The following is a 26810-nucleotide window of genomic DNA, read 5'->3' as shown; positions in this document are numbered from 1 at the left end:
AAATTAAGGATGGATTAATAATAACTCATAAAATAATTCATAAAAAACTTGAGGATTACACAAGAACTTGTGATGAAATGCCATTTAAAACTTTTAGACTAATTACTGCATGTCACTCTACATGCATGTCAGAAAACTTTTGTAACATGTAATGTCATCTGCCCACATAGCAGTTTGCAGAGAATGTGGCATAAATCTTTCAGTAATGTCTGACAAAGAAATGTAAGGTAACCCAAGGGAATTACAGGAAACAGCAGTGTTCAACTCTCCATTGATCTGAACCCATTCAGATGAGTGACCAATCTGCAAGACAAAGATGAAAAGTAGAATAAGAGATGGGGCCAGAGATGAGCTTCATGAGAACTGGAAATATTAGCAGAAAAGTTCACACATTTAACTGCATTCTACTTGCAAAATGGAACCGTTTCCGAACTGTATTATTGTGCCTCTCAAATGCATACAACTCACATAACAAACATAATAATTAGATTCAGATACACAAATGATTACGTTTTTACATCACTACCAGGAATAACCCAGGTTTCCTTGCTTTGCCGCTTTTTACTGATTTGCATGTAAACCAGGACAATGGGTTAATTAAATAAGCTGAGTTTTGAGAGTTATCAGCTTATTAGTGTGCATGTAAACATGCTTAATTCACTGAGTACAAACACCTGCCAATACACCAACAAGAATTCTTCAATTTAAAGTGGATAATCAACAATTATCAATCATCTAGCTTTTGCTCACTGTCATTTACTATGATGAATACATTATGATGCAGTAGTTCTGCATGAAATCAAGTGCTGAATTAAAAATGTTAACCTTGTGACATGAGTTTTCTGGTTGCTGTATGGTCTGGTCTTCAGAAAACAGGACCATGTCAGTGGAGGAAGGGGGTCTCTGGGTCGTGGTCTGGTAGGGAGGCTGGAGAGGAATGGTGGGCCAGAGAGATTCTCTCAAGAGTGTGGTCTGCGTGCTCACCGGATTCTCTAAGGTTTCCATTTGAGGAAGGACAGCAGGCAACACTACATTTGAAAAGGTTATATAGTGTTAGCTCAACATCAGTTTTTGGAAAAAGGCTGAAATATGAATTCAAGAGAAATGAGAATGTTAATGGTAGCGGATTTCTCTCCTCTATAGAAATATGATGTGATTGTCAGTAGTGTACAGTAAAGAAGTATTCTTCATAACTGTACTCTTCGCAATAAACTATATTGTTTTGCTAAATATTATTAGCACTAAAGCATTAAAAGCGTCAAGGACCTGATTGTTTTTCTAAGGATTAAGCTCTATTGTTTTCAAAACACCTGTTTTACACACAATCCGTTTGCAGTGCATATGCAGTAAATACTTTTATCATTGCCCATGCTCAGTGCCAAGACAGCATTCACACTGCTCCAGAGGTGAAGCAGCAATGCATTTTTGAGACACTTGCATCTCAGCAGAAAGCGACAATCATGTGATAGCCTGGAGGTTGGAGAACAAAGTTTGTATTTCTGGTGTAAAGATTAAAAGGGATCTAAAAATAAAAGGGATTTTTTTTTTTAAAGGGGTGATATGGTTTTTAATGTTTTCCTTTTCCTTTAGTGTGTAATGCATCTGCGTGTGCGCATGTATAAGATTGTAAAGTTACAAATCTCTAAGGCCGTGTGTCCACCAAAGCGTTTTTTAATGCGGCTGGCGTGTTAAAAAAAAAATAGTTTTCAATGGGAGCGCCACATTTTTGAAACGAGGCACTGAGCGTCTTTTTCACGCGGAGCGTTCGCCATTTTTTACAGGTCGCCGAGAGTTGAAGAATGTTCAACTTTGGCCGCGCTCATCACTGTCACTTTTTACCCAACCGACCAATCACACTGGAGGAGGGGCGGGACGGGGCGTCACTGTTAATACCACACCGACCAACGGGTATTCTGTATCATAGCAAAGAAGCGTCTCAACTGGAAAAAAAAAAACTGCGCTGCCAAAACGCTCTCAAGCGCACATAGCTCGGCGTTTTCAGCAGAGTGTCTAGCATTTTCAGCTGGCTAAAAACACTTTGGTGGACACACAGCCTAAGTCTCCTACAAAAGAGAATTATAATATCTAATAGAGAACACTGCACCAAACCTGTCTAAAAAGTTCGGTTGTTGCCATTTTGTGGAGGCGCTGTGTGTTTGGATGAATCTTGGGCTCCAACTGATATAGTAATCAGTCGGAAGTCACTGGCTCAGCTGGCCAATCAGATCACTCTGGGCTTTTTGGAAGGTGGGCTTTGTAGAAATCAGAGCTGGTCAGCTCAGTCAGGTCCCCAGTACAGTAGTCACGCAAGCTAACTCAATACGCATCATGACATCATTAGATGTTTTGAAAAAAGCTAAACGTTATTTAAATATATTAGCTGATGAGGCACACCCAGCATTTAAGGCAAAACGGAAATACTGCAGGTAAATGGACTGCATATAGCGCTTTCACAGACCCAATGGCCACCAAAGCGCTTTGCATGTTGCACATTCATACACCGACAGCAGTGTCAGCCATGCAAGGCGCCATCCAGTTCGTCGGGAGCAGTTAGGGTTAGGTGTCTTGCTCATAGACACCTCGACACTTGGTCAGGTGGAACCGGGGATAGAACCACCAACCTTCCGGTTTGTAGACAACCTACATAAACCACTGAGCTACTGCCACCCCAGGTACCGCAATAATGTACAGTATGAGAACAATAATGTTTGTGAACATTAAAAGCATGTTAAGCTGTTCTATTACACCCAACAACTAACAGATATTCACATTCAGACTGGATTAGATTTCTCAGAGGAGTGAGAAAAACAGACATAGAAAATTCGGACAGCTTTATAATCTCCAACTAGGCCTGTGAAACACAAATTTCTCTAACGTCCTCCATGAAAACTAGTCCTGTTCGAATAGGCTTTATAGTCCAGGTGATATGTGAAAAAATTATGTTCACTTCTTCATAAAAGCATGAACTTGGTACACATGTAGTTTGCGGCCCTGAACATTTTCAGAAATGGAGCCATCGTGAGATGCTGACGTCTGGGATCGCGCCACCAATCGCCTGTTACCGAGCCACTTATGAATGGCGACAGTCATCGTCAGAGAGACAGACTCTGGGTTGGGAGATTGCACGCTCTGTGAAGACGGTTTTCTCGTTCGAGAGACCAGTCTGAGAGACTGATCGATGTCCGTTTTGTCTGTTGTTCGTGTTCGCTGCTTTTATGATCTGGTAGTCGGATCAGTTCTCTTTGTTTGTGCTCTTGCGTGTTTGTTTGTGCGCTTGATGTGCAATGTTATTTATCTGTGACCACTGCTCTCGCTAATTGTCATCTCAGTCATCATTCAACAATGTGTAAACTGGCGTGAGAGGTTGTGAGACAGGTAAGAAGGTCGCGACCTACATTTGCATGTAGATTCTATTAATGTATTAGACACACTAGGCTAGAAGTGGTGCTAAGGTTGTATGTTTTGTTTGTGTTAGTTAGTATAGTTTAGTTATGGCGTCTTGTACGCTGAAGAGGTTTCTTTTTGCATCTTTTGTTGTTAGTTAGTTTATGTCCTTTAACTTCAGTTAGAAGGGTTTTGTTATATTTTGTTTTTTGATTTAAGCACCATTCTTTTGCTCCTTCCTCTCCATCAGACTGTTTGTTGATTCACTTACTCTTCAGTTGTATATATTGTAAATTATTCCTTATATTCCTTATTTTCGTTTTTGAGCGATGTAGAAAAGACAACTTGTTGCAGATAGCTGAACACTATCGCATTCCTGTGGTGAGGCAATCTCTGAAGCGTATTATTAAGAATGAGATTTGGAAGCACTTGGTCGAATTAAAAGTGTTTATTTTCAGATGCGGATAGTGGGAAGAATGGCATGTCAGCTGTGGAAAGGCGTCTGACTAGCGTGAGGAGTTCTGAAGAGTGTTGTGGAAAAATTTATATTTTACTTTCTTTCATTAATAATAATAATAATAATAAATTGAATTTGTATAGCGCTTTTCTCGAACTCAAAGTCGCTTTACAGTTTATAAAAAATAAAATAAAAAAAAAGGGCTACGGAGAGGCGGAGGTGAAGAGATGGGTCTTGAGGCGGGACTGGAAGATGGTGAGGGACTCAGAGGTGCGGATCTCATGGGGGAGGGAGTTCCAGAGCCTGGGAGCTGCCCTGGAAAAGGCTCTGTCCCCAAAACTGCGGAGCTTAGATTTGTGGATGCGGAGGAGACCGGCTGAGGTGGATCTGAGGGACCGTGACGGTTGGTAGGGGGAGAGGAGGTCAGTGAGGTATGAGGGGGCCAGGTGGTGGATGGCTTTGTAGGTAAGGACCAGGGTTTTGTATGTGATCCGGTGGGAAATGGGAAGCCAGTGTAGTTATTTTAGTACTGGAGTGATGTGGTGCCAATATTTGGAGCGAGTGATGAGTCGGGCGGCTGCGTTCTGGACCAGTTGGAGTCTTTTTATGTAGGTCGAGCTGATACCAAGGAGTAGTGAGTTGACTTTAACTTCCTTAGACATTGTGTGGTATTAAGCATTTGCTTCTCTACTGGAATATATGTACCGGTATGTTTTTTTCAAGGCACACAGCAAAACAAATGGTTCAGTATATCTGCTGGGAAACATTTAACACTTTAGGCTGGGAAACCTTTGTATTCAGGAAAGACAGAGGCGTTATTTAGCCATAAAAAAATTACCTTTGACCTCACGGTGTGCAGACAGTAAAGCCCAGGGGGGGTAGAAGGGCCATTGTCTAAACCAGCTTGAGTCATACTGGAGTAAGTGGAAAATTACAGGAGAAGGGACCTTGGGGCAGACTATAAGAAGGCTGTTGTTGAAGCTATGTGTTAGGTCTATTCCTATCACAGGGTAGCTGCTGTGGTATTTTTGTGAACAGGCCTCATGGAGGAGAATACATTTCTTTTGAAATACAATTTGAATCTTGATGTCTCTTATGCTGTGACGCTGTTTGTTTAATTATTGTTTTTGCCACAACAATTGGTGTCAGAAGTCGGATCTCGTAGAAGTCTCTCCTGGTCCTGAGACAGTGGGTTGTAGACTGATCATTTCAAAGCACCAGGCTTTGATCTTACCTCGAATATTGAGAGAGAAGAGCCAAACTGCTATCAGGGCCAGGAGTGACTCGACTGAGATCAGGAAGAACCCGGTGGCAGTAAAAGCATCTCGGGTAAGAGACAGTAAAATTATTTTATTTTGTGTGGTGTAAATTATATGACTGAGTGAACCAGGGCGGCTGAAGCCATTTCCATGGTACGAGTACTAGAAAACCTGATTTCATGTAGGCATTGAACCCTCGTTTTGCTAAACTAATTGCAGATCAAGTAGTTTCAAACTGATTGGTTGAACTAATTGGTAAAAAGTGACTGGTACAGATTACTAGTCGACATTGGTCAGATACTACCGTATTTTCCGGACTATAAGTCACACTTTTTTTCATAGGTTTGCTGGTCCTGCGACTTATAGTCAGGTGCAACTAATATATCAAAATTAATTTATACTGACTGGAGATGAACCAAGAGAAAACATTACCGTCTACAGCCGCAAGAGGGCGCTCTAGATAACGGAGTTGTTCAGAAGCGATACTGAGGAAGAATTCAGTGTTGTGGAATGAGAGCAGGGGAGCTTGGTGAACTTGCTTACCGGTAACTTGTTGGACTCGCTGGCTTATGTTAATTAAGCCTATTCAGCCTCCCGGGTATATTTTCTTTATGCTGCTGTGTAGGGTTTCCCGCAGAAAATGTGTTAGTTAAGGTGTAACTTAACTTTGTGTTAGCCTACGTGTCGCCACCATAAACATCAGCATAAATGCTCCTGATAAATGATTTGCTAAAGCATTAACATTCACAAACCACTGTTAATTTAACATAAAAGCAAGCAGGCTGCGTGCATGGTTTTCCATGACTGAATGCGCGCGAATGCACGCAAATGCACTCCCTTAAAGATGAACTAAACTGAAAATAATCAACGTTGATAACTTGTTGTTTATGACAGTTAAAAGTAAATTACACTAAAAAAAATATTACAAATATCAATATAGCTTTTTTTAAGCTACACAAAAACTGCGTTTGTTAGTATAAGAACGCTAGCAATTTCGATGACGTCACTGGCATGGAAGGACCTGCGGTCCTGTATATTCACTAGTTGCACAGAGCGAATACACAGGAAAATTAGTAATTTTAATGGCATGGGTTACGCATTTGTGCCTGTGAGGGACAGGCCAGTAGTATGACTACACAATTACGAACTAATCAGTGGCGTAACTTTGTTTTAAAAAGTGGGTGGGACAGGGGTTGCTAATACAATGCTAAATCAGATATATGTATAATAACATGGCGATGTCCAGCAATCATTCTAAATAGTACATGGGGTTTAATTTGTTGTTAAATGAGATCTAATATATGTTGTCAGTGCCGAGAACTTTCGCGTGAGTAAATACACAGATCCGCCTAATTTAACATGTGCCGTAATGGTCCAGTGGTAGAACTTTCGCCAAGCGTGTCAGAGGTTTTGAGATCAAATCCGCAGTCCTATAGTTTTTTTTTCCTTTTTTTCTTTCATCAAAACCGAATATGTTCATCAGTGGTTGTATATCAAGCAGGGACACATTTGTGTGCATTATGTTTTCTAATTTCACCGGAACGAATAGAGTCTATGCGCGTCCGAGTGAAGACTGCGGCGTGTGCGCGAGACACTGTATCCACGCCACTGATCGCAGCAGCAATGAGCACTTTGATCACTTGATTTAATATTATTATGTACCAATTAATTTTGTCTCAAAATATTGCATACAATACAACATTTTGTCTAAAATATGCATTAGATTGTATTTGCAATGTACATAGTCAATTATGAATGGAGCAATAGTGGTTCACGGTGTTATAAGAGGGAATTGTGGTGGGAGGTTGGAGGGCTGTAGCCTGTCACTGTCATGCACTCTCATTTATTGTATCCACGCACATTATGCATTTTAGGAAATAGAAACTGCTTATATATGTCGTGTGCATTTAGAGAAAATACAAAAACATGCTTGAGGTCCTGTGCGTTTTAGAAACGAGGCAGATAAATGGAAATTTGATATATTTTTTATATATTTGATATAGATCTTCCGTGAGCACTTGACATAAAAAAATAAAATAAAAACTCTTCCTTTAATCCTCCCTTGTTTGGCTTATGCTACTCTGAGCAATGCCTGAACTTATTATTTTGAGCACTTCTTGCGTTATTTTTGCCTCTTCACAATGACTCGCTTGCTGTAGTCCTCAGTTGTAAGTCGCTTTGGATAAAAGTGTCTGCTAAATGACTAAATGTATTTTTAAGATGGAAATTTGATTGGACAAATTCCATCCAATGGGATTGCTTGTCAAGTTAGCTGCACACAACGTGTTAAAACCTAAATAAATAAAGTTGGGGGGGGGGGGGGGGGGGGCAAAAAAGTTAGCTGCGCGTAGGAGTTTCAGTCAACCCTCACCAGTGAACGGAGTAGCTATACCATGCCAGTGATGTAGTCAAATGTTGAAATCCAATATGGCGGCGCCCGTGCAACAACAACATTTTCAATGTACCATTTTATCCCTCTTAACAAATTCTGCCATTTTTATAATTGTACCAATGAGAATAAATAAAATATATCTGTTATATCACCTTTACTCAAATTCCAGTTCAGTTCATCTTTAATATTTCCTAAAAAGCTGACATCAGTTCATCACGATCTCATACATGTGTTATTATTAATGAAGCTGACTGCATAATGAATCTTTCATAATATATTTTATAATCAGGGGATTTTCCAGCATGCAGAATTTAGCACTGAACAAAAAGTCAGTTTTGAGCGGTGAGAGGATTCTATCTTAAATGCTTCTGATTGGCCATTGCGTTGAAGAAATCAACACATATCTATTTCTATTTCTATCTATTTCGAATTCTATCTATTCTACACATATCTATTTCTACATCTATTGCATTGGCCTTATACATGCACTCAGTGCTCTGCAGTAAAACTGAATGCAACTGAATTCCTTGATCGATTGCTCCTGTCTGCCTCGCTGTGACTGCTGCTGCTGTGAGTTTGTTTGCTGCATCTTAGCCTCGTATTAGCTTCGTATTTCTTTCTGTTTTGAACCATCATTTATTATCGTTTCTAGTTGTTTATACTACTAAGTACAGCTTACCCAATATCTCAGATTAACCTGACATTGCTAGCTTCCGTTATTGTCAGCACAACACGCTAACTCGCTAGCCTTTTAATGCACCACCCGTGCGCTCAGTTATTTATTTTTCTCTCGCACGCCCGCGCCTTTGAGTTCATAAAAGCCTAGGTGAGTAAGAATCAGTCATCAAACACGGTGAGTAATGTCTTCTCCTGTTATTGTCACCTGCACTTCATGTCACATGTTTACCATAGCCTTCTCTGTCGGCAATATAGGATTTATATGTGATAAATGCAAGGAGACAGTCAGGCTGACGGAGAAGATTTCAGAACTAGAGACACGCATCCAAACTTTAATCGAGAATAGTAAGAAGAGTGCTAGAGCTTTAGATACTATTTTGGATGCGCCTAGCCTAGTAAATTCTTTACATGAGTCGGTTCCGGCTGAAGTAGAGCCCGTGCAGCAGGGCAGATGGGTAACAGTGAGAGATCGCTCTAGTCGAGGATCAAAAAACCACTTTTCCGTTCCGATAACAAATCGATTTGCCCCGCTCAGTGAAACACCCACTGAGAATTATTCTGATTGTGCCCTAGTTATTGGCGATTCTATTACACGGAACGTGAAAATAGAGACACCAGCCACCATAGTCACATGTTTGCCGGGAGCCAGAGCGCCTGACATCAAAGCAAATTTAAAAGTGCTGGCTAATGCTAAACGTAAATTCTCTAAGATTATTATTCACGTCGTAATCTGCTCTGGCCCCCTTTCTGTTCGCAGGAGTGATGAGATAGTTAGTAGATTGTGTTCACTCAATGGCTGGCTGTCTGGGTGGTGTCCGCAGAATAATATAGAATTCATAGACAATTGGAAAAGTTTTTGGGGCAAACCTGACCTGTTGAAAAGAGATGGTATTTATCCCTCCTGGGATGGTGCTGCTCTTCTCTCTAGTAATTTGGCTCATAGTCTTAGAGATAAAACATGACAATCTGGGGCTCAGGTCAGGAAGCAGACAGACTGGCTTAACCGACCGTCTGCTAGCGGCCTCACGTCACCAAGGTCAGATAAATCCCATCACATAGAGACTCTTTCACCTAGATATCATCATATAGAGACTGTGTCTGTTCCCCGAACTTGGAAATCCAAAAAACGTTCAAACCCATCTAAGGTTAAAAATGTAATTGATGTTCAACAAATAAAAAACAGATATAATACGGATGAGCAAATGATAAAGCTTGGGTTGCTGAATATTCGATCTCTTACTTCAAAAGCGCTAATAGTTAATGATATGATTACAGATTATAACCTAGATGTGCTGTGTTTAACAGAAACCTGGCTAAAACCAAACGATTACATTGCTTTAAATGAGTCAACCCCACAAGATTACGGTTATAAATATGAACCTCGTCTGAAACGCAAAGGAAGAGGTGTTGCTGTAATTTATAGTAATATTTTCAAAACCACTAAGAAATCTAGTTGTAAATATAATTATTTTGAAGTGTTGGTGCTTAATGTAAAAATATCTAGTGTAAACGATAAATCACGTTTGAAAATTCTGCTGGCTACTGTATACAGGCCACCAGGGCACCATACAGACTTTATCAAAGAATTTGCGGACTTTCTATCAGAATTATTATTGGCTGCAGATAAAGTACTAATTGTTGGTGACTTTAATATACACATAGATAATGAAAAAGATGCATTGGGATTGGCATTTAAAGACATTATAAACTCAATTGGAGTTAGACAACACGTGTCAGGACCTACTCATTGTCGTAATCATACTCTAGATCTAATACTATCACATGGAATAGATGTTGATGCCGTTGAAATACTGCAGCAGAGCGATGACATCTCAGATCACTATCTAGTCTCGTGTAAATTACATTTAGCCAAGGCTGCAAAGCCGACTCCGTGTTATAAATATGTTAGACCGATCACTTCTGTCACTAAAGATTGCTTTATCAATAATCTTCCTAATCAGTTTCATCATCTCAGCATCCCGGATAGCTTAGAAGAACTTGATATTGCAACAGAAACTTTTAACTCTCTCTTTTCCAGCACTTTAGACACAGTTGCTCCGCTGCGCTTAAAGAAGATTAAAGAACATAGTCCAACGCCGTGGCACAACGAGCACACTCAGGCCCTTAACCCCCTGGGGTCGGCAATCACGCCGGCGTGATTTGCGCGATTTTTTTTACACAGCAGCTAAATAAACTTAAAATACTCCGTCATATATGGTCATACAGACTTAATAAATATGAAAAAATAATCTGTGAGATGTCTACTTTTGTATGTGTCCACTTACAATCAAAACAAAACGTTGTGCTTTTGTAAAATAAAGAAATTAAACAGGGTGTGCTTTCTGTCTCTCCGTCTCGTGAACTTTTTTTTTCTTGAGCACATCTCTAAACATAAACAAAACTCAGCGAATACTTGTCACACATTTGTGAGCTCTATATATTTATAAACATTTAACCCTAAAACCGTATTGTGGACAAATGTGGGCAAAATAATTTTGATTTATTGTTTAAAAATACTTCCCTTGATCTGACCGGTACAAGACTTGGCTACTTTTCCTAAGTTTGCCACCTGAAAAAACACACAAAAAAAATTACTCGATTCTACAATGTTAAGTGGGTGAAAAAAAAAACTCCTTAATTTTGTATTTGTGGACAAAAATGGGCACCCATAGGAATGAATGGGAAAAACTGAAATTCAGAGTATTCTTGTTGTACTTTTGTAAAAAAAAAAATCAATAAATCCAATACAATGTATATCTAACATACACACAAATGAGGGGCTGATCCTGTACAACATTCTCAACATGGCAAAAACTCTCACTCATACACACACACACACACAAACACAAACAATGCATTCAATGAGCCTATGACAGAGCTGGGCTTTTTTTTTATTTTTTTTATAAAAACTCACTCACACATACAAAAATTATCCAATCAATGATGACAACCAATGGAATGATCCAATAAACCACCTGGCTCATCACCCTCTCTCCCACACACACACACACACACACACACACACAAACAATGCATTCAATGAGCCTATGACAGAGCTGGGCTTTTTTTTTTTTTTTTTTTTTTAAATAAAAACTCTCACGCATACAAAAATTATCCAATCAATGATGACAACCAATGGAATGATCCAATCAACCACCTGGCTCATCACCCTCTCTCTCTCTCACACACACACACACATGCAGGCACACTTCAGAGTCAGATCAAAGTGCTACTGCAAGGTTTGTTTCTACTTCAAAACAAAATGTTTATTCAGCATATTATGACAACTTTGTATAGTCTCACCTAACACAGATATATTGTTTTAAAATAACAATTTTAACTTGTGATAGTTAAAAACTTAAGAGGTCAAATTCATTTGATACAGTGGTACATAGAGTTCAGCCCATATGCACCCATTGAGTACTATTATCCATCTAGTGGCTATTGATATTATTGCTGTTTTTCTTAATTTAATACCAACATAAGACACCAGATGCCAGCAAAGACACTTCATCTTTAGGTTTTAACTCTCAGAACTTAGTGGAATGATATTTTTAATGTAGTTAAAAAAATATAAAATATAACATAAAAATAAGCATAATTTACATAGAAAATGTGGTACTTTTAGGGGTAAATAAATTCAAAAATACCCCCAAAATAAAAAAAAACACCATAAATGGATAGTATAAATTTTATCGAACACAGTGATATATAATTTATAATACATAAAAAATTGGATCACACGTGAGACCTCTGTGCCCACATTTGTCCACAATTACGGGATTAAGGGCTGTAATGTAAATACGGTTTTTAAGTGTGTAGTTTTAAATGATCTGATTCAAAACGAAAACAAATATTCTCTGTTTAAGTAATTTGTATAAAACCAACAAGATATCCAAGTTCTCTAATCCTTCCTCATTAGTTTTAATGTTACCACACCCACACGCGCAAAACATATAGAGATGCAAATCGTCCACGCGTCGCGCGACCGCGCCCATTACATCAACAACAAAGCGCCGCCAAAATTCATCAGTCCTGCAGTCGTCGAGTTTGGAAGACATGCTGTGAGATTATTGGATTTACCGAAGAAGAAGAACGCGATTTGAAGACAAGAAAGATTTTAAGGTAAGAAATAATTCTGAATTATATTAGTTAGTATTGTTGCATAAACTTCACATTGCAGTCGAACTGTTGCTCAATGCTTCAGTGAATGTTCTCAGTCGCGCTGTGTGTTTGAAATAGTTCGACCCGAGCCCACATCAGCGCGGCATTGAACATTTTATCTTATTATGTAGGTAGCCAATGTGCCTGATGCTTTCACTTGATGCAACGTTCGTTTTTGTGATTAAAATACATGTAAAATATTACCATAACATCTGTCTTCCTGTGTGCAGAAATTTGTTTATGTAGCCGTGACAACGAGAGCGTGCATGCGCGCCGGTGTTAAGAGCCTTGTTGCTCTGTGCGCTGCTGCGCTCATCTGTTGACATTTCCGAATAATTTCCACACAAACAAACGTACATGTGTAATTAGTATGAAAAAATATATATATTTATGCCTATCGGACGCGGACAGAAAAATCCGCAAAACGCCCCAAACATAGGCTTCATTTTTTTTTTTTTTTTTTTTTTTTTTAATTATTATTATTATTTTCAAAATTATACATGAAAAAAAAACAGTAGATACAAATATTTCACATATAATGTTCTTAATGATTCCAAAGCATCATAAGATGTAAGGAACATTAAAATCATAATCATCTCAAAGATATTACAGAACATTCGATTTACATATTAAAGAAAAGAAAAAAAAAAAGAAAACATAAAAGAAAGGAGGTATACGTGTATAATTAAAGCAAGTAAGAGGAATTTAATTCTTTGTAGATGTCCATAGTTCTGGTTGCTTTGCGGTTTGAAAGTCCTTGCAGTGTTTCAAAGTAGATCTTCATGTCGGCCTTAAAATGGTAGATGTTGGGTATCCTATCAGACCATTTACATTTATGTATGTAAAACTTACCAAGTAATAAGATAAGATTCAACATAAAAACGTGACTCTTATCCATATCTTTTTTGTCATAATAAAAAAAAACATCCCTTTTCTCTATGATAATTTTAATTCCACTTAACATATTAAATAAATATTCCACATCAATCCAAAAGAATTTTACATACATACATTCAAAGAAAAGATGTAAAATAGTTTCAGTATCCTTTTTACAAAATACACAGGATTCAGAAAGATCATTTCTATATCTTTTTAGGAGCTGGTTTGTTGGATAAATTTTATGTATAATTTTAAAGTAGGCTATATTTCATAAACTTTATTATTAATACAGTATTTGTTATTATAAGTCCAAATCAATCTCCAATTAATATTTTCAAAATGTTCATTCCAAAAATATTTATTTCGAGGTGTTGCAGGGCAATGAATCAGGCATCTGAAGAATTTGTTATTACATTTACTATCTTTAATATCAACACCGTTTAACAAAACCTGTTTTGTAAACATTGATTGCTTATGAGGTTCACTACTGCCTCTCAAAAGTCTCAAAAAACCTACTGGTATTGCATCAAAAACAATGCTATATTCTCGTGGAGATACTGGGATCCCAAATGTATTTAAAAATTCAGTATATGTAAATAAGTAGCCTTCGTTATTTATCAGTTGTGAGACCTTTAGAATATCATTTTTTACCCAATTGTCGTAGAAGATTGATTTATTCTTATATTTAACCATTTTATTATTCCAAATTAACTGTTTGTGGGGGGAAAAGTTATGTTTGTATATAAGAAGCCAACATAAAAGAGCCTGTCTATGAAAATTGGATAGCTGAATAGGGAGCTTGTTAACCTCAAAGTCACATTTTAAAAGGAACTCTATACCACCAACTTTTCCAAAAATAAGATTAGGAATTATATACCATAGTTTATCAGTATGCTTAATATAATGTTTAATCCAGTTCAACTTGAAAATTGTATTAGAAGTACCAAAATCAAGCACATTCAAACCTCCTTGATTATAAGAATTACATAAAATATTTTTATTTAAATAGTGTGACTTGTTTTTCCATATAAAGTTGAATAAAGTTGAATCAATTTTTTTAGTAAAAGATTTTGGTACATCTAACACTTTTGCAGGATAGACTAAACGAGAAAGCCCCTCCGTTTTGGATAAAAGAACTCTACCTTTGAGTGATAAATCCCTCATGAGCCACATATCAAATCTCTTTTTCGTTTTCACCATAAGGGGTTGGAAATTGGATTGCACTCTGTCTGATTGATTTTTACAGATATTGATACCCAGATATGTAACTTCCTCTCTAACTGGAATACCTTCAAATTCGGTTAAAGATATATCATTGTCTTTAAGAGGAAAGAGAGTACATTTTTTAACATTTAAATATAAACCTGAAGCTTTAGAAAATATATTAAGACACTCTATAACTTTTTTAACCTGTGATATGTCTTTTAAAAAAATAGCTGTATCATCAGCTAGCTGACAGCATTTAATTTCTTTTTCCAAAATTTTGATGCCTTGAAAAGAGTCATTATGTATATAGAGAGCCATTGTTTGCATTACCAGAAGAAATAGGAACGGAGCCGCCGGATCTCCTTGTTTTATGCCCCGGGAGATGCTAAATCTACGAGTAGATCCCCATGGAAGTTTAACCGAACTATTGCAGTCACTATATAAAGTTTGTATTGCCCTTTTAAAATATTGGCCAAAACCAAAAAAATCCAATACTTCAAATAAAAAATCATGCTTCACAGTATCAAAGGCTTTGTATATATCTATAAATAGAATGTAACTGTTATCGGTTATGTAATCCTTATAATCAATTAAATCTAAGATTAATCGAATATTGTTACTAATATGCCGTCCTTGCATAAAGCCAGACTGACTATCATCTATTATAGTATCTAAGCACAACTTTAATCTTTGCGCAAAAATATGAGCCAACAATTTTGCATCATTATTAATTAAGGTTATAGGCCTCCAATTGTCAAGAAGCAAACAATCCTTATTGGGTTTAGGTAACAGTGTAATTAAGCCTTGACACATAGTTGGGGGAAGCCTACAGGTTTCTATAGCCTCCTTAAAAACTAACAATAAGAATTCAGAAATGTAATCTTGAAATGCTTTATAAAATTCACCTGTTAGGCCATCATTTCCTGGGGATTTATTATCTTTTAACTTACTAATGTTTTTTTTTAGTTCTTCTAGGGATATGTCTTGATCACAAATGTCCTTCTGAGATTCATCAATACCTTGAGCCACACTTTTTATGGAAGAGAGGAAATATGAGCTCTGACCACTGTTGTGTTCGGAATATAGTTTTTTATAAAATTCTTCCACACAATTAGAAATTTGGGGGGGGGTCTTCAGAGATCTGATCATTGATTTTAAGTTTATATATACTGTTAACACTAACATTCCTTTTTTCTAAATTATGAAAATATTTCGTATTCTTTTCACCATGCTCTAACCATTTTCGCCTAGAACGAATAAAAGCTCCCTGTGCCAAATTTTGATAGATATTGTCCAATTCAGCTTGTAATTCAAACAACAAATTGATGTCAGCTTGTGATTGCTCATTCTTTTCATAGATAGAAATTATTCCCTTAAGTATTCTATCTTGTCTCATTCTTTTTTCCTTAGATAATTCTTTTGCCCTTTTGATGGCCATATTTCGTATCTGAAATTTTGTATATTCCCAATGTTTGCCATACACTTTGTCTTTTTTTGCTTCTATAAAATTTTCATTTATGATTTTTTTGGCTTTTTCTTTGAAGATTTTATCACTCAAAAGTGTATTATTTAATTTCCAATAATTTGGTTTAAATTGTATTGATTTATCCCTTATACATAGTACTAGAGTAATCATATTATGATCAGAAAATACTGAGGGCTCTATTTTGGTTTCTTCCACACTGTCTAGTAACTCATTTGAAATAAGCCAAAAGTCAATCCTGGATCTCTTAGATAGATCTTTGTTATTCCAAGTGAACTGGATTTGCTGTGGATTTTTCAATCTCCATATGTCGCAACAGTTTAAATGCATGCATAGATTTTTAAACTCTCCATAATTGCCTCTTAAGGATCTTTGAGGTTGACAGTCTTTTATGGGGTCACTTATGCAATTCCAGTCACCCCCTAAAATTAATTTAGCATTGATGAAGGAATTCAATAAGACATTTATTTGTTCATCAAATTCTGCAAAAAGGTGTGTGTTTCTATGACTATTATTATGACCATATATATTACCCATAATGAAAATATTCTCCATAAATTCAATAACTAAAATAACCCATCTTCCTGAATCATGAACAACATTTTTAAGGATTTTTCCCTGAAAGGAGCCCTTTAATATGGCAACGCCAGCAGATTTACTGTTTCCATAAGCCATCCAGATATTGTCTCCCCACTGATTTTTCCAGAACTTAAAATCTGAATCTAAGGCATGTGTTTCTTGTAGAAAATAGAAATCCGCCTTGAAAGTTTTACAAAATAAAAATACAGCTTTCCTCTTAATCTGTTCTCGTATACCCCTCACATTAAGTGAATAAAATGACAAAGACAAATTGAAAAGTAGAACAAGTTAACTCAACAACAACAAAAAACCTGAGTTTTTAGTAACAAAGAAGGAAAATGATTTTCTTCACCCTTTGAATACTGATTAGAGCAAACAAACTTGGGATTATAAATCTGACCTTTTAACTGTCAAACAATATAACAGCACATCACTAGATGTATATTACAGAATACAACTGAACTTCTCAACAAAAGTACACTTAACTTTTAGATCACATCAGAGCGATCATTACATTCTTATTTCTTTACCCTCAATGATGGCTTTGGCTCCGACGAAGAAGGCTCGCTTCCCTTGCTTCCGTGCCTCTTCAATCTGTGGCCACAGTTTAGTGCGTGTCTCTTTGTCTTTTGTGGTCAAGTCTTCGCCGAATTTTAACTTCTTTATTTTGAGGAATTCCGAATTCTTCGCACATTTCCATACCTTTTCTTTGGTCGATCTTGATAAAAATCTTGTTATCACCGGTCGAGTTTTGCCATCCTCTCTCCTCCCGATCCTATGGCTTACATCAATTTGGGAGCGAAGATCCTATTCAGGGTCTTGAATGACAGCCTTACAGATGTCAATCACGCGCTGTTTAACGTCTTCTCCTTCCTGCTCTGGCAGACCATACAACCGCAGGTTCCATCTCCTGTGATAGCCTTCCATTTCATTCAATCTGTCTTCCAGGCCTGTAATTCTCTTCTGATGGTCATCACTTGCATTTTTTACCGTTTTTATTTCTGTTTTCATGTCTTGAACTTCGTTGAAGAGAAACTCTGATGATTCCTTTAAAGCTTCGATGGTGTCTGCATTCTTCTTTATCAGGCCTGCAAGATTGTCCGCGTTCTCTTTAATTTTTTCAGCCACAAGCCTCACGATGTTATCTTGCAACTCGGAGAGTGTAGGTTCAACTTTACCTTTCTTTGCAACTGGTGTGCACGGAGCTGACTCGGGAAGAGGGATAATTCCGCCATCGGAATTAACGTTAGTATAGGAATGTACATCCCCTGCTTTGACAACTTCCATTACATCCTCAGTCACATCTCTGTTCTCAGTGGTGAATGAAAGCGTCTTGTTTGACTTTTTACCTTGATCTCTTGGTCTTTTGTCCGTCATCTTTGATTTTTTTTTTTTTTTTTTTTTACAACTGAGCTAGATATTCTGTTTTAATCAAACTCACGCTGAAAATTGAGTCCAAATCGTCCTCTTAAGACAACAATATAAAGATATTTTTCCCGTTGTTTGCACTGATCGAATTTGACGTTTAAGGTGAGAAAATCATTTGTCTTTCTTTAGCCTTGAATATCACCAACTGTCTCGGCCGCCATCTTGTAGGCCCCAAACATAGGCTTCATGTTTTTACTCCAATCTCATTTCATAACGTCATATCGATGTAACGTCATATCGATGTAAACATTTGAAGTAACATATGATAATAAATATATTTTTCTCTAGTGTAGTGTTACTGAAGTGTTCCTTTTTAACGATGCCTGCTATAGCCTACTAATTGTTATTATTTTATGCAGTCCTGCACGTATGCCTGGTGTTCAAATATATATATATATATGTATATGTATATATATATGTATATGTATATATATGTGTGTGTGTGTGTATATATGTGTGTGTGTATTTTATACATTTTAAAAAGCAATTTTAACCAGAACAAATCTAAAATGTATTCCCAAAATCGTGCAGCCCTAGTTTCTCTTGATATCAGCATGTTCACAGGTTTTTTTTTATTTTTTTTTAGGTATAGTCCAGCTGACTTCAACACGAGCAGAACATGGTAAAGTGAAAAATCAAACATCTGGGAAATTACAGGTATGTACTATGTTTCAGGAATGGCACAAAGGTGTGTGACTGGTTAAGTCTCTGTCTTTAGTTCAGTGTGTTAAATAATGTGCTTTTTTGCCATTTGTTGTGTATCTTTGGATTATGTTGTGTTGTAAATAAATCCAAACAATCAAAAAGCCGTTCTTTTTAAAATCTCCTCATTCTTTGTTCACAGTTCCTCATAGGCCCTGAGAGCTCCTAATAGGGCCATTATGGGAGGCTCTTTGTCTCTCTCAGGTGTGAAACACTCAATATTCATGGTGGTTAACGCCTCCTCGCATAAAGCTTTCTTACACAAGTCATGTCATACAAATTTTAAATCAATATATTGTCTTATCTGAATGAGTAGTCAAGGTGATTTTCACATAGTTTTGGAGCAAATATTCTAGGCTACGTGATACAATTTTCAAAAGTCTCGTGAATAAATAATCAGTTTGGGTTTCATAACCTCATTTCAGTGACTTTTTTTTGTGTCATTTTCACAAACCACGCATAAATGTTATTATCTCAAAACTACAAACTTTTACATACATGCTGCTGACATATTATTGTAGCAGAGTTTTTGATGAATGCAGTGTAATAAGACTTTAGCCATGAAAATATCACAAGTAACAGAAATAAGCACAATTATCAGAGCATGTCAGAACACCTCCAGGACCCAGAAAACACCTCAGACCCCAGGGGGTTAAGAGAGCAGCCAGAAAAATGGAGCGCAACTGGAAGAAAACAAAACTAGAGGTGTTTCGGATTTCATGGAAGGAGAGCTCGATTGCTTACAGAGAGGCTTTAAAAGCTGCTAGATCTGCTTATTTGTCAACCCTATTAGAAGAAAATAAACAATCCTAGGTATTTATTTGAAACAGTGGCTAAACTAATGAAAAAGAAAGCTTCAAGCCCAGAAGTTTCCAAGCAACACAGCAGTAATGACTTTATGAACTTCTTCACTTATAAGATCGATAATATCAGGGACAAAATTATAACTATGCAACCGTCTAATACAGTATCGCATCAGGAAGTGCATTGTAGTCTCCCTGAGGGAAAATTTGATTCATTCATTGCTATAGGAGAGGAAGAATTTTGCAAACTCGTCAAATCATCTAAATCGACAACATGCATGTTAGACCCTATACCAACTAAGCTGCTGAAAGAGATGCTTCCATATGTCATAGATCCTCTTCTTAATATCATTAATTCATCTTTGTCTCTAGGATACGTACCAAAAACCTTTAAGCTAGCTATGATTAAACCGCTTGTTAAAAAACAGCAACTTGATCCTACAAAACTAGTCAATTACAGGCCGATCTCTAATCTGCCATTTCTGTCAAAGATATTAGAAAAAGCAGTATCCTCACAACCGTGTTCCTTTCTTGAAAGAAATGATATCTGCGAGGATTTTCAGTCCGGATTTAGACCGTACCATAGTACCGAGACAGCTCTCGTTAGAGTCACAAATGATTTGCTCTTATCATCCGATCGTGGTTGTATCTCTCTATTAGTATTACTTGATCTTAGTGCTGCATTTGACACCATTGACCACAACATCCTTTTAAATAGACTTGAACATTATGTTGGCATTAGTGGAATTGCACTAGCATGGTTTAAATCATACTTATCTGACCGTTATCAGTTTGTAGAGGTAAATGAAGAGATGTCTTCTCAATCACAAGTTCAGTATGGCGTACCACAAGGCTCAGTACTAGGACCGCTGCTGTTCACTCTGTACATGCTACCATTAGGAGATATCATTAGGAAACATGGAATTAGCTTTCACTGTTATGCCGACGATACTCAGCTGTATATTTCTTCAAAACCTAACGAAACCTACCAATTCACAAAATTAACGGAATGCATAGCTGATATAAAAAATTGGATGACTAGTAATTTCCTACTACTAAATTCAGAAAAAACAGAGATTCTAATTATTGGACAAAAAACTTCCACACGTAATAACCTAGAGTACTGTTTAACACTTGATGGCTGCTCTGTTAAGTCTTCGTCGTCGGTTAGGAACCTGGGTGTGCTCTTTGATACCAATCTTTCATTTGAAAGTCATGTGTCTAGTATCTGTAAAACTGCTTTCTTCCATCTTAAAAATATATCTAAATTACGTCATATGCTCTCAATGAATAATGCAGAACAATTAGTTAATGCGTTTATGACCTCAAGGCTAGATTATTGTAATGCTCTACTGGGTGGTTGCCCTGCACGCTTAATAAACAAACTACAGCTAGTTCAAAACGCAGCAGCTCAAGTTCTTACTAGAACCAGGAAGTATGACCATATTAGCCCCGTTCTGTCAACACTGCATTGGCTGCCTATTAAACATCGTATAAATTTTAAAATATTGCTGATCACTTACAAAGCACTAAATGGTTTAGCTCCGCAGTACTTGAGTGAGCTCTTAACGCATTATAGTCCTTCCCGTCTACTGCGATCTCAAAATTCCGGCCAGTTAATAATACCTAGAATATCAAAATCGACTGCTGGCGGTAGATCCTTTTCCTACTTAGCACCAAAACTTTGGAACAGTCTTCCAACCATTGTCCGGGAAGCAGACACACTCTGTCAGTTCAAATCTAGACTAAAAACACATCTCTTCGGCCTAGCATACACATAACACATTATAGACTTATATAATTCAATGTTAGGCTGCATAGTTTAGAACAGCCGGGACTGGGAACACTTCCCGTAAATCCTGATGTACTTGGTACATCATAAGAAGGATGGCGTCTACGCTAATATTAGTCTCTGTCTATCCCGAGGTTTACCGCTGTCCACCGGAACCAGGCCGTATCCAGATCTGATGAAGGACCAGCGCCAGGACACGACGACGCCGCTGACCTGAAGTGTCAACCAGTCTCTCCTCCTCTCCACTTCGACTTCAACCAACCGGAACTGGACAAATACTCTGATTCATTCTGAACTTCATACACTGTTCACTCATTGGCCAGAGGAGAACTGGCCCCCGACTGAGCCTGGGTTCTCCCAAGGTTTTTTTCTCCATTCTGTCACCTGATGGAGTTTTGGTTCCTTGCCACTGTTGCCTTGCCTTCTGGCTTGTTTAGTTGGGACATTTAATATTCAACAATATTATAGATCTGCCTTAAAGGTGGACGATGATGAAATTGTTTTTTGTATTATTTTCATGTTATCACTGTGAAGCTGCTTTGATACAATCTGTATTGTAAAAAGCGCTATATAAATAAAGGTGACTTGACTTGACATATGTCTGTGATTGGCTACATCGCTCAATGCTGCAAACATGGTACAAATAGAAACTGGCCTGTAAATCGTTTCTATTTTGTTTTAGTTGTTCTTGTTGCTTTTCTGCAACAGATGAATAACAATTTATTAGTTTTTATATGTTTTATTCATAGATATTTCTATTTAATAGTTTTATTCTCCCGGAGCCCGCACACAAGTCAAGTCAAGTCAAGTCATCTTCATTTATATAGCGCTTTTAACAATGTAGATTGTATCAAAGCTGCTTTACAGAGATAAACATATAATTTAAGGTAACAGATTGTTTTGGCTTTATAGCGGTTCTTGAATAATGTTATTTTCCAGCTAAAGTTAGTTTGGGATTGATTCACTTCCGTCAAAAGGATAATTTGTTGTTAAATTAGGGGCCGCTAAAATGACACCGTTCTCTCTACACAAACTTTAAACATGAACCTGTGATAAACACTGATGGCGCTCACGTGCGCATTAAGAATTAATTCGTCACCATCACTTTGTCTCATAGGCGACTTCTCTGATATCTATATCCCAAAAAAATATAGGAATCCGTTGCTCATCTCGCTAGCTGTCGCTAAGAAAGTAGTTCTCCAAAATTGGAAATCAAAGAAATCTTGCCATATCAATCACTGGAAAAAATTAATCTCAGAACACATTTCAATGGAGAAACACAATGCACACAGAAGGAGGCAGATATCAGCCTTTGAAGACACCTGGTCCCTTTTTTTTTTTTTTTTTTTTTGACATCTTGGACATTTCATAATATCACGTAAATATAACTACAAGCCAAGTACATTTCCAGACACATACCACCCCCCTTTCCGTTATATAAGTTTATACTTTTTTTTCTCTTCTTTCATTCTTTTTTCTTCTTCTTGCTTTTGTCCCTGCAGCTATTACTTCATACATACACATAGGCATACACTATCGAAACCTATGCATAACATCTCTAAACCTTTTTTCCCCTCAAATACCCTTTTTTATTTTATTTAAAAAATTTTTTAGGAGAATTTGCTCAAGACCATTCTATTCAATAATAATTATACGTTCTTGTTTCCCAGTTGTGTTGTCTCCTTGTTGTTTGTCTGTCACTTTGTCGTGTCTTATATGTTACGTGTTACACTTTGTACGTGGTGCTATAATCCCCCCCCCCCCCCCCTATGTACCCAGGGACTCACAAATCTGGGTGAATGGTTATGCACCGTATATACATGTATTGTCTGTATTATAATATATTGTGTATACAGTTTGCTGTATTAAAAATAAAGTTGTCCTCCTAAGAGGGTGGTGGGCCAAAAAAAAAAGAAAAAAAAAAAGAATTAATTCTATAGTTCTCTTACGAGAGATAAAATCCTTTTCCACGAGAATACTGAAGCAAAAAATTATCCTTAATTTTGTATCAATGTAAAACGCATTGCCACAGCATACAGACCTAGGCGAGACAGCTCGCACGCCTATTGGCTGCTGTGCGGCAAATGCTTAAGCCCTTGAGTGACGTCACACCCAATGAGGGCGCTTCGCGCCCTCCTGCGTCACGTACCGCCGAAACGAGCACTTCAGCGGGAGAGTTGTGAAGCTGCTGGCACCGCCGCCTTCTTCGCCTTCCAGTTGTGCGTTCCGGCACCTATATCCTTTCCTTCTTTATTGAGTGTGTGTGTGAGTTTGCCGGCGCGACTCACACTTTTTTGTATCTAAAAGAGCGCGTCTTTTTCAAGATGCCTACCTGCGGCTCGTGCCGAGCCACACTCAGCGACGGGGACCGCCACGTGATTTGCGCTTCCTGCCTGGCTCTCGCTCTTGCGGATGGCGGCTGCCATCACTGTGAACTTCTGCCTCTGGCGACTCTGCGGACTCGCCTTGTCGTCGTTCCAGGAGCCTGTGTTCTCCGCTGTTGTGCCGCGCCGTAAAAAGCCCGTCCAGCCCTCCCTCTCCCGCCTAAGCGCTGTCGAGAGGTCGAGCGCGGACATTCTGCCCGCTGTCATCAGCGCGGCCCCGGCCTCAGATGTTGCGAGCGAGACATTTCTGTCGAAGCTCACGAAAGCCGCTGTATCGCGAGTCGATCAGAGCGCGCTTTTCACTCAGCCCCTAGCTACACGTGCAGATGCATGGGAGAAGCTTCCCGGGGTCTCAAAATGGGTGATAAACATCATAAAAGAAGGCTATTCGCTGCAGTTTCGCAGACGCCCTCGCCGCCACGCGGCGCGCGTCGAGACTTCGGTAGATTCGAATGTACCACACCTACTTCGAGCCGAAATTCAGAAACTTCTGAGAAAAAGGTCTATCGAACCTTTATCTCAGGTTCAGAGCGAAGGGGGGCTATACAGCAGATACTTCCTGGTACCCAAAAAAGACGGGGGTCTCAGACCCATACTAGATCTGAGGCAACTGAACAGAACGCTTGTGAAACGTCAGTTCAGGATGCTAACGACCAGAAAAATCCTCGCGCATGTTCGCCGAGTAGATCTTTTATGTTCGTGTCAGTAGATCTAAAGGACGCGTATTTTCAAATACAGATTGCGTCACGTCACAGGCGATTTTTGAGATTCGCCTTCGAGGGCCAGGCATACCAGTACAAAGTCCTGCCGTTCGGCTTGTCTCTAGCACCCCGTACATTTACGAAGTGCATGGACGCAGCACTCGCTCCCCTCAAACTGCAGGGTGTTCGAGTGCTGAACTATTTGGACGATTTGCTCTTTCTAGCCCAATCTCATTCAGAGATAGTGGCGCACAGAGCCCTGCTGCTGAGTCACCTCGAGAATCTCGGTCTGACAGTAAACTGGTAAAATAGTTCGCTATCCCCCAGACAGAATATTTCTTTTCTGGGACTGGAACTGAACTCGCTGTCCATGACAGTGCAGCTGTCACAACAGCGCGCGCTGCGTATTCAGCGCACAGTCAGCTCATTCCGCTGCGGCGCTGTTCTCCCTCTAAAGAGCTTTCAAAAGATGCTAGGTCTGATGGCCTCAGCATCATCAGTACTCCAGCTGGGCCTGCTATGCATGCGCCCACTGCAGATCTGGCTCAAAGGGAGGGTGCCCTGCAAAGCATGGACCACCGGTCGGCTTCGCCTCAAGGTCGATCAAGCTTGCGTTGCAGCTTTGAAACCTTGGAAGTCAAAAGACTGGTACCTTTCAGGTGTAAGCCTGGGGACTTCCTCGAGTCTGAGGGTGGTGTCTACGGACGCATCCAACGCAGGATGGGGAGCGCTGCTCGAGGGCAGACTGCTGTTTGGCCTTTGGTCAGAGCGAGAGAAGCTCTTCCACATAAACTGCCTCGAGATGTTAGCAGTGTGCAAAGCACTCACTCGCTTTCGTCCCCTGATTATGGGCTGCCATGTACTGATACGTTCAGACAGCATGTCAGTGGTGTCATACATAAATCGCCAGGGCGGCCTCAGGTCCCTGTCGTTATACAGGCTGACCAAACGCCTTCTGATATGGGCGCGCTGCAATCTCCTTTCACCAAGGGCGGCGCACGTGCCGGGGCACCTGAATGTTGGACCAGATGTACTGTCCAGGAACCGCGTTCCGGCATGAGAATGGTCGTTACACCCACACACAGTACAACTGTTGTGGAAGAAATTTGGCAGAGCGGAAGTAGACCTCTTTGCGTCTCCAGAGAACGCTCACTGTCCAGAATTTTTCTCAAAAAGCAGGGACGCCCTGGCTCATCAGTGGCCACGCCGTCCTCTATATGCTTTTCCCCCTGTCTCCCTCCTGACCCAAGTGGGGGAGAGGATCAGGGAGGAAGGATGCTCAGTGCTGCTGATAGCACCGCTATGGTTGAATCAACCCTGGTTCCCAGCTGTGATGCAGTTAGCCAGCACCGCCCCGTGGCCAGTGCCTCTGAGGAGGGATCTCCTTTCTCAAGCAAATGGTTCGATTTGGCATCCTCACCCGGAACTATGGTCCCTTCATGTGTGGGCCATCAACGGGTATCCGCTGACCTCCCCCAGGGAGTGTTAAACACGATCACACAAGCTAGAGCTCCGTCTACGCGACGGCTCTATGCGTCTAAATGGTCAGTTTTTTCTGGCTGGTGCACGTCTCGTGGCGTGTCACCCCCAGACTGCGGAGTAACAGAGGTTTTGTCCTTCTTACAGGAGCTGTTGGATAACGGGAGATCCCCTTCCACGCTCAAAGTATATGTGGCAGCTATAGCGGCTTTTTCTGAAACCGCGCACGGCCAGTCCATAGGAAGGAACGATTTAGTCATTCGGTTCCTTAAAGGAGCTAGGAGACTTAATCCACCCAGACCTCCCACAGTTCCCATTTGGGACCTTTCCACGGTGCTGGACGCCATGAAGGGTCCTCCTTTTGAGCCTCTTCAGGAGATTGATATGAAACACTTGTCGCTCAAGACGGTGTTTCTCCTGGCTCTTGCTTCAGTGAAGCGCGTTGGGGACTTACACGCGCTCTCAGTGAGCGCGTCGTGCATGGAGTTTGGGCCTAATGACTCCAGAGTCGTGCTCAAACCTAAGCATGGTTATGTTCCAAAATCCCTAAACACACCGTTTAGGGCACAGGTTATTTCCCTGTCTGCCCTTCCGGTCACCGGGGACAATATGGACGAAAATTTTCTCTGCCCAGTGAGGGCGTTGAGAGCTTACGTGTCGCGCTCATCTGTTTTCAGACAGACGGAGCAGCTTTTTGTTTCGTTTAGTGGGTGTCTCAAGGGATTGGCCACTTCGAAGCAGAGCCTATCCAGATGGATAGTGGACGCTATAGCTCTAGCGTACGCATCCAAAGGCATTCAGTGCCCTTTGGGTGTTAGAGCGCACTCCACGAGAAGTATGGCTTCTTCGTGGGCTTGGTCGAGTGGGATTGCCTTACAGGATATTTGTATGGCGGCAGGCTGGGCCTCACCGTCTACATTTATCAGGTTTTATAACCTCGAGGTGCCCGCCTTACAGGCCAGGATATTATCGGTTTAATAAACCATATTTGTTTAGACTGAGATTTCAGTCGTCGTTTTATGGCATTATTATGATGAACT

At 39.4% G+C, this 26810-nt stretch overlaps 1 protein-coding gene across 7 annotated transcripts in view; it reads right to left on the bottom strand.

Annotated features, from left to right (window-relative positions):
• LOC307007292 (centrosomal protein of 95 kDa-like) overlaps positions 1 to 26810 on the bottom strand; it is a 276695-nt gene that overhangs the window by 137780 nt on the left and 112105 nt on the right. For 6 of the 7 annotated variants that reach the window (XM_079629107.1, XM_079629108.1, XM_079629109.1 and 3 more), the window contains 2 exons: positions 826 to 1028; positions 246 to 303 (listed from right to left, as the gene is read on the bottom strand). The exons of the other annotated variant lie outside the window; for it this stretch is intronic. In XM_079629107.1, the coding sequence (XP_079485233.1) occupies positions 246 to 303; positions 826 to 1028 (261 nt within the window). The remainder of the gene's footprint in view (positions 1 to 245; positions 304 to 825; positions 1029 to 26810) is intronic. 7 annotated transcript variants of the gene reach the window in all.

Source organism: Phoxinus phoxinus, assembly GCF_949152265.1.
Source record: "Phoxinus phoxinus genome assembly, chromosome: 11".
Classification (NCBI taxonomy): Eukaryota; Metazoa; Chordata; class Actinopteri; order Cypriniformes; family Leuciscidae; genus Phoxinus; species Phoxinus phoxinus.
Note: the sequence above shows the minus strand (reverse complement) of the source record. Positions and strands in the feature narration are given on the sequence as shown.